The 11,921-nt window shown below is 44.8% G+C and overlaps 1 protein-coding gene across 1 annotated transcript; it reads right to left on the bottom strand.

Moving 5' to 3' along the window:
* Positions 1–6,432: 6,432 nt before the first annotated feature.
* Positions 6,433–7,454, bottom strand: LACBIDRAFT_333481 (uncharacterized protein; the record flags this gene model as incomplete). The annotated part of the gene is made up of 5 exons (XM_001888078.1): positions 6,433–6,502; positions 6,603–6,795; positions 7,066–7,125; positions 7,221–7,304; positions 7,400–7,454. 5 exons carry the CDS (start codon positions 7,452–7,454, stop codon positions 6,433–6,435), a joined length of 462 nt encoding a protein of 153 aa, XP_001888113.1.
* Positions 7,455–11,921: the final 4,467 nt, after the last annotated feature.

Genomic DNA, 11,921 nt, shown 5'->3' with positions numbered 1-11,921 from the left:
CTTAGCACTGCAGATTCGGAGTCGATGACTGCAACAGGCCTCGAAGATTGGCGGCACCCTGCTTTGTAGAGGTACGTTCAATACGTTCAAGACGTTAAGAATTGAGAGAAGTGGCACAGCAACCTTTTCGAGGTGTGTATCGCCGTCGCGTCTCTCACAACGTCAACTAACACTCGGTGCTCAGACCTTCAACGTTCAACGCGCGAATACAACACAGCAGCTATTGGATATCCTTTGCAACACATAGGTGACCTCTATCCTGTACCCATTCCACATTTTTCCTCGGGTGGGGATGTTTCTCCGGGATATGCTCTGTTTCATCCGCTATCCAAGCGATGGATCTGACCCCACTTTCCGCAAAGCCTTGCACAATCACAACACGTCCTTTGAGGGGCGATGAACGACGTTGCAGGTGACTACCATCACATTCCCTTCGAGTTTCCCGACAGAACGGACCCCATTGGTCATCCATCTTACTCGTCTAGGGCTGCGCACCGCTGCCGAACTTACGATGTACGGCCGTGAATATACGGCCCCCGCACCGTATCGTGTGCCTCAGTGAAAGTCATCTATCGGTACGGCGACGGTACGGTAGATAACCGACAAGAATAATAGTTGACGGTCGGAAACGGCCGTTGTCGGTGTTTTAATTTCAAACGTTATCAACAGTCTCCTGCGGTCGACAAATCATCATTCGTTCCTTGTTCTCAACGCGACGTGCCTACAGATACCTGTCGCATCATTGTCTTTCATCCCATAGGAACCTGTCACAGCACTACTTCTTACTTTTTCACTCTTTCTATACACTATGCCATAAATGAAAAGGCTTCTTTTCGTCGTAATCAAGTTTGTGAATTCTGCATGCCCAAGACGATTCTTTCAAAGGTTTGTACACTTACGCCCCCTCATAATCTTTTATGCGCATTTCAAATTCTAACAATCCTTGTGGCTGACAACAGTGATTTCTTGATATATTGCGGCTTGCAATTTCACCGTGAAACACGGGGAAATGTGCCTGCGAGCTCCATATTTATATGGTATGTTTTCAGAGGAGACACTACGCACTCTTTTCCACAATGCCTACAGAACTCGGATGCGCTATGGACACATCTGGTCAACTCAAAGATGCCGACGACATAGATTGGTACCACTCTGAATCAGACAGCCGCTCTCTTCCACGTCTTGCTGCATCCACTTTGCCTGCTGTGATAACAGGTCAATTTCTTTTTTTATTCTTGAACAACGTCTGATTCCAGCACTTCAGATGGTCGACGAAGTGGTCGAGGGGCGAAAATGGCTGACTATATTGCAGCTGAAGCCTTAGATTCTGACGGCGAGCCGATCCCGCCAAAGCAACCTCGAGCGGCAAATCGTGCCAAACGCTCTCGCAAGCCCCGCGCAAAGAAACTTAAGCCGGATACTGGTGTTGAGAGCGATGACGAGGATGACGACTTCACGACGGGTTCATCGGATTCAGAGTCCAGCGACGGCTCTATTGAAGTTGAAGCAGTTTCGAATGCAGAGGTACGTCGCTTTTGTTTCCACTGGCTTTTTTACTCATCAACAATTGTCAGCTTGCCTCTGTCCTTCTCTCGAAGACTCTCCCAACGACGGGCCGCGGATCTGGAACAAAAAAACGAAAGCGTACCGCCCCAACCATTATCGAGGTTGAGGACGAGGACAGTCCACGTCGAGTTTCCGAACGCTCTCTGAGTCCAGACGATGAAAACACTATTTTGGAAGAGATCCGACCTTTGGATCAAGTAGGACCATCATCCGGTAACAAGACGAAGAGTAAAGTATGTTCGTGTTAGATTTTCTTGTATGATTGACTAATAAACAACCCATTTAGTCTGCAACAAAGAATCCCATATACTATTTCTATAAAAGCGTCGCCCGTGGTGCTGATGGGGGGGTTGGGAACCCTGGCGACAAACATTTCCAGTGCTGCCACGGTAATCGCAAAATTTTCACTCTCAAGAAAACCGGAAAATCGAACCTCACGTGTAAGTAACATAATTGCAACACATCGCCGTAGCCTAACTCTGTTGTTTTTAGCCATGGTAAACAACTTGAAAGCATGCTCGCCAAGCATGTTCCAGCTCTTCGTTGCGTTGAAAGAGAGGCCTTCCGATCAACTTATTACTGAGGATGAAATCCGAATCGCTTCCGGCGAAAAGGTCCTCGACCCCGGAAAATCCAAGGAGTTCTTCAAGAACCTCAAGACGGCTTCTGAAAACATTCGCGCCGCATTCGAAAAGCAGGCCGTCAATGCTGCCGTAAGTCATTTGATACTTTTATTTGTTGTTTAAAAGTCGCTTATAATTCATAGGATCCTTGGGATCAAGGAAAATTCGAGCAGCTCCTTGCTGAATGGATCGTAGTCTGTGACCAGCCATTCGAAGAGGTCGATAGGCCCGAGCTTCGTGAGCTCTTAACATACACCCACCATCCCGCTCCCACCCTCCAAATTCCACACCGCGACGCTATTAAACGTCGAGTAATGGAGATGGGTGAAGATAGTATGGAGTCCACCAAGCAAATGTTCAAGGTAAGAATCAATGTTTCAATTCCGAATGGAATATGTCTCATATTGTCATCAGGATGAGGTCCCCGGAAAGATCAGCCTCTCGCTCGACGCTTGGACATCCAGTAATAACTACGCTTTTCTTGCCATCGTCGCCCATTATGTAAATAAGGAAGGAAAGCTAGGTAACTAATAATTCCTGTCATTATTCTTACAGAGTATTTACATACTTAAAGAAGAATTGCTCATTGATTTTCGAGAGCTCGTTGGTGAACACTCAGGTGAAAACATGGCAGAAGTCGTATGGGAGACATTAAAACGATATGGAATTGAAGACCGTGTGAGTAATTTTTCAATTAAAAGTTCACGAGAAATGAACCGTTAATTTCGCACACAGATTTTTGCATTTATGCTTGACAATGCTTCAAACAATGATACTATGGTCGAAGGAATTGAGTCCCGAGCAGCCAAAGAGGGTATCCATCTCAACGCGGCTTGGGCCCGTCTTCGTTGCATGCCACACACTATCCATCTTGCCGCCATCAAGGTTCATCTCATCAATTATTTGTAGTTTATGATACTGAAGCTCATGTTACCTTGCAGTTACTTGAGGCAATCGGGGCCATCTCCAAGACGGAAGCCCAAAAGGCCACGTCCAGAAGTGGCAATTATCAAGATTCCACAACAGCACCTCTCGGTCGTTCTCACGATGACGACGCTGCTGCGCAAGATGACGGAGACCAAGAGGAGGAGGTTAGTTTATCCCCTGATGCATCGGGCAATATATTGCCTGCCGTTGAAAAGGTGAGTCGATTGTTTACATAGCTTAAGTCTTGAGCTGATGATATTTTGAGCTTCGTAAAGTCATCCGCGCAATTCGTTCCAGCCCTCAGCGGAAGCAGGCATGGTTCAAGCAACTTGAAGACTCATTTCGGGGCAAGAACGGTGTTGAGCGACAACGTGCGTTGATGCTTATCTTAGATGTTAAAACTCGTTGGTCTTCGACACATCAAATGCTGCGTACGTCAACTTCTGTATTCTTCTTTTGTTGGTCATTACTCAGTAGTCATGTAGGACGTGCCTTAGACTTTGCGAAGGAAATCGATGAGTTCGTTGGGCGCCACCGAGATCTCCGTGCATTGGAGCTCGATGCCGCTGACTGGTCAGCCATACGTCTTGTTGCAGGCTGGCTCAAGGTCTTTCGTTCGGCTACTACTGACATGTCCAAGACGAAGGAGCCCATGCTCTCCACTGTCCATGCCATTTTCCGTGGATTACAAGACCATGTTCACCAAGCGTTGGCAGATCTTCCTGACTCTGCACCACATCAATTGAGAAACGGCTTGATTGAGGCTCACAAAAAACTCAGTGACTACTATTATCGTTCGGATGAGTCCCCATATTATACTTGGGCTTCTTGTATGCTTTTTCCTTCCTCTACTTCGTTTTTTCTTTCTGAAATTTGACCTTTATTTCCAGTACTTGATCCTCGGATCATGTATGTAGGGCTTAGAAGAGACTGCGCTTCGGACCCCACACTTCTCGCTGATTTGAACAACGCGCGGGATCAATTGAAGACATTTTTCAACAAAAACTACGCAAATCGGACTCGTCGAACCCCCGTTCAATCATCGCGATCAAGTTCATCCATTCCTTCAGCCAGTGGTAGTGCCCCCCACTCACCCGAAAAGGTAAATTTGACATCGCGCTACCAAAAGGAAGACCGGGTAGTCGTCAACGAGCTGGATGAGTTTTACAAGTTAACACGCGAAGACTTTGATACCTGTAAACCCCTGGAATGGTGGCTTGGGAGACGGTCACAATTTCCTAACCTCTATCGCCTCGCGCGCGACCTTTTCTCGATTCCAGGTATGTTCATCAATGTTTTTAAGTTCATTTTCGATCACTCACCAGTACCACAGGTTCTGCAGTTGCCGTTGAACGTATATTTTCCGGGGGGCGTGATACTATCTCTCTACGACGTGCCAGCCTCATTCCAGATACCATCAGAGTGCTGATGTTGGTCAAAAATCGCCTCAGGCTTGCACGCGTCAACCTTACAAAGAAAGATCAACGCTAATATATACCTCCAGTAGCTAGTGTTAATTAAATTACTTTTCTTTCCTTGTAAGCCACCGAACACGGCCGTTTACGGTCGTGTTCTGCACCGACCGTACCGCGGTTGGCTTGCAGATTACTCGACGGTAACGGTTTCGGTGTACCCGACGCCGTCATGCAACCGAATGCATACGGCCGTATACCGTTACGGTACGGTGCGCACCCCTATACTCGTCCTTGACCTTTAAAAACACTCTCGATCACGCAATCTACACCCCTCAAGGTCCCTCGTCGTCTGGGGGAGTGTTGAAGTAGACGTCTCGTGACCTGCTGTCGGGAAAATCAAAATTAGGATATATGTAGAGACATGAAGAGATCAGCACATATCAGTCCGTCACCTTTTCGGGGGAAAAATATGGCTCAGTAATCATTTATATCGGATTGTGAGAATGATCACCATGATATCTATTGACCAGCGTGATTATTTCTGACAAGGGCGATTACCCGGTGAAAATGATCAACACTGGCAATAGTGACGACAACGGCCACCAGAGTCAGTTATGTTAGTCATCATGGCCCAATAGTGATGGGCCACCCGGCCCTGACAATCAACCATGTGGTAAGGGCCCAGCCGGCCCGGCCGGTTTGATGGTGGGGCCCCAATATGAAAGGGGCGGCCAGACCCTGTACAATCACCCAGTAACCATGGGCTGGCCGTCAGCAACAATGGCCCATATGATTGGAGTAGCCGGGTGTACCTTGACTGCCATATCCTCCTGCGGAGCTGCCCTCCGCCGGGGCTAAATATTGCACCGGCGGTGATGATCATAATGAACACTTAGAATTACAAGCCTGGCTCATACAAATCATACATAATATTGTCAATCTATGTATGTTGTTTGCTATGATTTCATTGGAGCTACTAAGCACTGCACATTGCCTCCAAAAGAAATGATAACATTTTCATAATGTTCTGTGAGGAGAGGCTTCATGCATTCCTTTGCCAAAAGTGCTTAGTTCAACCAGTGAGGCAAATGTTTCACCACTTGGTGATGTAATTTTTTTATGATACTCCGCCGGACCACTCCACCAGTGACATGAAATTTCTGTAAGACACTCCACTGGACTAAACACCACACATTGCCTCTGCATAAATGACAAATACTGGATTGATCTGTCAGAAGAGGCTCCACACATTCAATCTGCAAAGGTATTTAAGGCCTGGGTGGAGTAATGCAATCTTTCTTAAAGACAACCCCAGCAGAGCAATGCAATATTTTATAATGACTCCGGTGGAGCAATGCAATATTTGTAAAAGAAGGCCCCACCGGAGCAATGCAATATTTTTTTTAACAACTCTGGCGGAGCAATGCAATATTTTTTTAACAACTCCGGCGGAGCAATGCAATATTTTTTTAAACAACTCCGACGGAGCAATGCAATATTTTTTTTGACAACTCCGGCGGAGCAATGCAATATTTTTTTAAACAACTCTGACGGAGCAATGCAATATTTTTTTGATAATGCCGGCGGAGCAATGCAATATTTTTTTTGACAACTCCGGCAGAGCAATGTATATTAAAGGGAACTAATGAAAATGATAACCAAAGTGTTTCAATCAATGAGGAGAGTATCTGCTGGTAGCATAAAAGAAATTTGAAATGCTTAGGTGGAGCAATGGAAATTTCTTTTGTGACTTCAATTTGAAAATGAAATTCCTTCTTTTTAATAGCTCTGCTGGAGGTCTAGAGCAATATATATATATATCATGAAGCTCCATCGAAGAAGTGCTGTTTCTTTTAAAAAGACTCTGGCAGAGAAGTGCAAAATGATTCAATGTATTTTTTTCAATGACTCTGGCGGAGTAGTGCTTTTCTTTTTGAGGCATTAAAAGTGGAGTACCACAAAAACACAAAGCTATTTAAGTAAATCAGCAAGGCAATCCTTTGGCAAATATTATTCCATTGGTGATGTAATTTTTTTGTGATGCTCCGCCGGACCACCATGCGGGACCAACCTACTGCACATTGCCTCCGAAAACATAACAAAAATTTCATAATAGAATAAATTAAGTTCATCGGCAGGGCAATCCTTCTGCAAATATCGCTCTGTCAATGATGTAATTCTTTTTACAATACTCCGATGGACCACCATGTAGGAGCAGTCACCACACATTGCCTCCAAAAACATAGCAAAATTTGTATAATGGCCTGTTACAATGAGTTTCACACATTCACTTCAAAAAGATATTTAACTACACCAGCAGGGCAATCCTTCCACAAATATTACCCCTCCAGTGATGTAATTTCTTTTTATAATATCCAATAGGACCAGCCACCACACATTGCCTTCACAAATATAATGGCCTATCTGAATGAGCTTCAGACATGTAGGTAATTAAGTACACCGCAAGGGCAACCCACCAACAAACATTTCTCTGCCGGTGATGTAACTCTTTTATCACACTCCACAGAACCAACCTGCCATCAACCTCTGCCAAATTTTTATCCTCTGCCAAGCCAAGCACTGCACATTACCTCCTAAAAAACCACAAATCTAATGGTCATTCAGACAATATGAGCTCTGTTGCTGATAGCCAGAGGTAACCAAGTATTCATCATGCAGGGCCACATACTGTGAAAAGGCATTGCCGCAACAGGGATGGTCCGGTTATCCTGCTTGTTCCTGGGCAGGGACCCATCAAAGTTGAAATCTGTGCCTGGGTCATTCCAAATTGAGGTGATGCGCCTCATGCACAGACCCTCTGCCGGATGCAAACAGACCCTGCATCCCGACGAATAGCAACGCACTCACCCAATTTCAAGCCATATAACCTCCAAACCAGCCAGTTGATAGACATAGCTGCCATGTTAATTACTATGTAAAAATCTTTAAGAGATGTTTTGTTTTCATAGACAAACATAGGAAAAGGTGTTTTATGTCAATAATCTCTATCAAATCTTGACTGCATTATGGCATTGCAATGAAAATCATCAAGACTTTTTTTTCCTTCTGAACAACTTATCATCGGGCCTAGCTTGTTGGAATCGTGCTTTTCCAAGCTTTTCAAAGGTGGTTCTTATATGGGTTGAAGCTCATTATTACATTTTGTGGAGCTCAAACAATGTGTGAAATGCTATATTTTACAATAAAACCGTCAAGACTTCTCTCTTCCCCAAACAACTTATCGTCGGGCATAGCTTGTTGGAATCATGCTTTTCCAAGCTTTTTAAAGGTGGTTTCTACGTGGGTTGAAACTCATTATTAAATTTTGTGGAGCTCAAACAAAGTGTGAAATGGTACATTTTACAGTAAAACCATCAAGACTTATCTTTCTCCTGAACAACTTATTGTTGGGCCTAGCTCATTCGAATTCTGCCTTCTCCAGCTTGACAGAGATGGTTTTTATGTGAGTTAAAAGTCATTGTTACATCGTGCGGATTGTATCTCAAAAAGTAATCACTACTCCGCCGGAGCAACTTTATAAAAGTTTTACTGCCCAAGCGGAGCTATTTTGAAACAAATTGCACTTCTCCACCAGAGGCATTTAAAAAAATTACATTGCAGTGGAGCCATTGTCCAAAATGCTGCATTGCTCCAGTGGAGCTGTTTTTAAGAAAATACATTACTCTGGCGGAGCCATTGAAAAAAAAAAAATACCCTGCTCCGCTAGAGCTATCATTAGTAATCGCACTGCTCCGGCAGAGCCATTTTGAAAAAAATACACTGCTCCGGCGGAGCTATCTTTAGAAGAAATTGCACTGCTCCGGCGGAGCCATTCAAAAAAATATATATTGCTCCAGTGGAGCCAATTGAAAAAAAAAATACACTACTCTGCCAGACCTATCTTTAGAAGAAATTGCACTGCTTCGGCGGAGCCATGAAAAGAAAATGCTTTGCTCTGGCGGCACCATTGTTATAAGAAATTGCACTGCTCCAGCAGAGCCTACTCAAACAGAACTACCTAAAAAAAATATTGCTGCAGTGGAGCCATTTTTAAAAGAAATACATAACTCCAGCAGAGCTATTGAAAAAAAATATATGTTGCTCCAGCAGAGCCATTTAGAAGATATTTTGCTCCAGTAAAAACATTGTTTACATTCAAGTTCCCTTCTCATATACATTGCCCCAATAGAACCAATTTAACAAAAGTTGCATTTCTCCACCAGAGTCTCTTTGAGATACATGTATGTAGGTCCACAGATAATTTACCTCATCACCCTTCATTAGTAAAATTCTTTTATGTTAGCAGTAGACACTCTCCTCATTGATTGAGTTATTAAGATATACTTTGGTCATTATTTTCCTTAGTTCTCTTTAATATACATTGCTCTGCTGGAGTTGTTTCTTAAAAAATTGTGTTGGGCCACCAGGCTCTTTTTTTTTTTAAATTGCATTGCTCTGCCGAAGTTGTTTTTAAAAAATTGCATTGCTCCACCGGGGTCTTCTGTCAAAAAAATTGCATTGCTCCGCCGGGGTCTTCTCTAAAAAAATTGCATTGCTCCGCCGGGGTCTTCTCTAAAAAAATTGCATTGCTCCGCCGGGGTCTTCTCTGAAAGAATTGCATTACTCCGCCGGAGTCTTTGTAAAAAAAAAATTGCACTGCTCTAATGGAGCTTCATAGTATATATATATATTGCTCTAGACCAACACAGCTATTAGAAAAAGGTGTCCCCCATGCAAAAGTAATGTGTTTTTATTGGAAGGTCCTCTGCTGGTGTATCATATTCAGCTGTATTTGTGGGACCCATAATATATACAATAGCTAATGGAGGCTGCTTGGGTTCCAAAAGAATTGTTAAAAGTACATGTAGGTCTGCAATGGGTCACATTCATGGTGTTTAACTGACTTCTGCAACCTTATTGTTATGTGGAAGCATTGTAGTACATTTACAAGGTGCCCCACACTTTGAGCCGGCGGACGATGATATGCATCCTCCCCATGACAGTCCTCATGGTGTTTGACTGGCTTCTGTGGCCCTATTATTATGTAAAATCTTTATAGTATATTTACAAGGTGCTCCGCATTTTGCCCAAGGTGGGCCGCAACCCGCGCTGTCAGACGATGATGTGCATGCTCCGCAGGAGTCACCGTCGGGGAGAAGTACGGCTGCCTCAAGCTGATGGGTGATTGTAACAATCACGGCTGTACCAATCACTAAGGGACAGTTTAGAAAACCGGCCGGTCCGGCTGGGCTCATGTTACATGAGTGATTGTCACATCCGGTTACTACATTAGGTATGGGACATGATGACTAACATATGTGCCAGAGTCAACATCAACGGGGAGGATTTGGGATAATTTGGGGTCGTACGTTATCCAATTAATAATATGGCAGTCATATGAAGGTAACGGAATAGTTTTGTGATTATACCAAGATTATACCAAGATTATACATTGATATCTACATGCCAGTGCTACTAGACTCCAGATAATTCCCGAACATACGCAAGAACCACCGCTTCCGGACCAGAGTTTAATATCTCACCTTGCCAGGCCCACGCCGTGCCGATGTGCTAGCCTCTATTGTTCGATACGATTCCGAATCCTAGTCCCAAGTCCGGTGTTTGGCGGGTGACATCGTGATTGAGAGGGCCTTGGCTCAACCTTGGCTCTTTGCTGAGTGAGGAACATCATTCGGAGTGTCTCCAAACTACTGGAGAACGGCGACGAGGATGAGGACGGTTACGTGGAGGAGAAGGAGAAGAGTTGGGTGTGCTCCTGAATATTCGGATTGGCGGAAAGTCTTGGTCGGTCTGCTCATCGCATCCTGACCCAATGTGGGTCTGATGAGGAGAGGGTGAGAATAAAGTGGGATGAGACCAAGCTGAGGATTCATGGCAGAATTCACTCACAGTGTTTGCACATTATATACATTTGAGGGCAACAGGAACGAGGTTGGAGCATGACGACTGCCACTCCAATGATGTGGAGTATGTTCTCTCCAACACTCCTGAACTCCACAGGAGTTCAAACAGCACAATTGGAGACCACATTGCACCGGACATCGCAAGGTATGGCTGCCCAGCACTGCGGTATTACGGGTGGCGATGGACAGTTGAAAACAACGAAGAGATTAGACAGAGGGACTCTGTCGTTGATGGGTTCCAGACAGTTCGGACGTTTACGATGGAAATAATTTGCCGTGATGCGATAACTTTGTTGGGAATGCTTGTCAGATCATGATCAAATCATGATAGCGGTCAGCACTGAAAACAATATGACCTCGGCACCTCAGATATGATATCCCTCCTCCTCGTAGGCTGGACAAGACTTGTTAGAGGTACCAGAGATGATGTGAGGTGATAACCTTCTGATATGCTTGCCAGGAAAAAACTTATTACATACTGGTTGTTCGGACCAGCAGCTTACCAGTGGTGACATGATCTAATAGCCGACTGAAAAGGCTGCCCGCAAGAAGCTGATCAGTTCGCATATGTTCATCAGCTGCCGCAACCACTGATATGCTAATTTCGATTTTTCCGACATCGTGATATCTGTCGTAAATGTGAAGGGCTTGCAATAGTCTGGAATGTTCTGAATGACGGCTAATATGGGGGATATGTGTTGGAATAGCTGTAGATGTGAGGGAGTCGACTTTGTGGCTTGTCAGTTTCGAGCATGCATTGAACTTCGTGGGCGGTACGGGAAATGCAGACAATGGATGCAGCTGGCTGAGGTAATGTGGTGATTGGGATACTCCCTGAGTTCTGTGGAGTGAGCTTGTCACCGTCGGAGGGAACAATAGTGTTCAGATGGCCAGTATTAGTGAGAAAAAGTCGTTAGGAAGCCATCAAAGTGTTGCACCACCAAGACTGGATGTCCCTTTACCGTGGTGGAAGAACGTACTTTTGGTCGAGGACGTGAGGTTATGAGCCTGTCGATTAGACCTGCATTATGAACAACATGCGAGGTGAGACTGTGTGTGCGTGGTTTGTCGATGTAATGTTGAGTTGAACAAACCCCTCTATTGATCATGTGACATCTGGAGGTGGAAGGCCTATAAGGGAGGCTGAGGGCGTACGATGGAAGGTGGAAGGTGTCCCGCGGTAGATGGAATGAGTGCGACAAGGCGGAAGGTGGATGAGAGTTCCAGATTCCTAAGCTCTACCGAGTCCCGTGTTCCGATTGTGCAGTAGTATGCGCCGTTCTCCAAGAATGGCGATAGGGAATGAAATAGGTATGTAATGAGGCGGGTTTGGCAGCACTGCAGAGGATGTGCGTGAACATCAAGATCCGAGGCAACACCGAGATCATTACGTAAACTCGTGGGCATTTATTTCTCCCCAAATAACCATTGGTGCCAGGATGAGTTGCGCCGGTGACGTTTAGACA

This window comes from Laccaria bicolor, genomic scaffold (assembly GCF_000143565.1).
Source record: "Laccaria bicolor S238N-H82 LACBIscaffold_51 genomic scaffold, whole genome shotgun sequence".
In the NCBI taxonomy this organism is placed as follows: Eukaryota; Fungi; Basidiomycota; class Agaricomycetes; order Agaricales; family Hydnangiaceae; genus Laccaria; species Laccaria bicolor.
The sequence above is the reverse complement of the archived record's forward strand: the minus strand, read 5'-3'. Positions and strand labels throughout refer to the sequence as shown.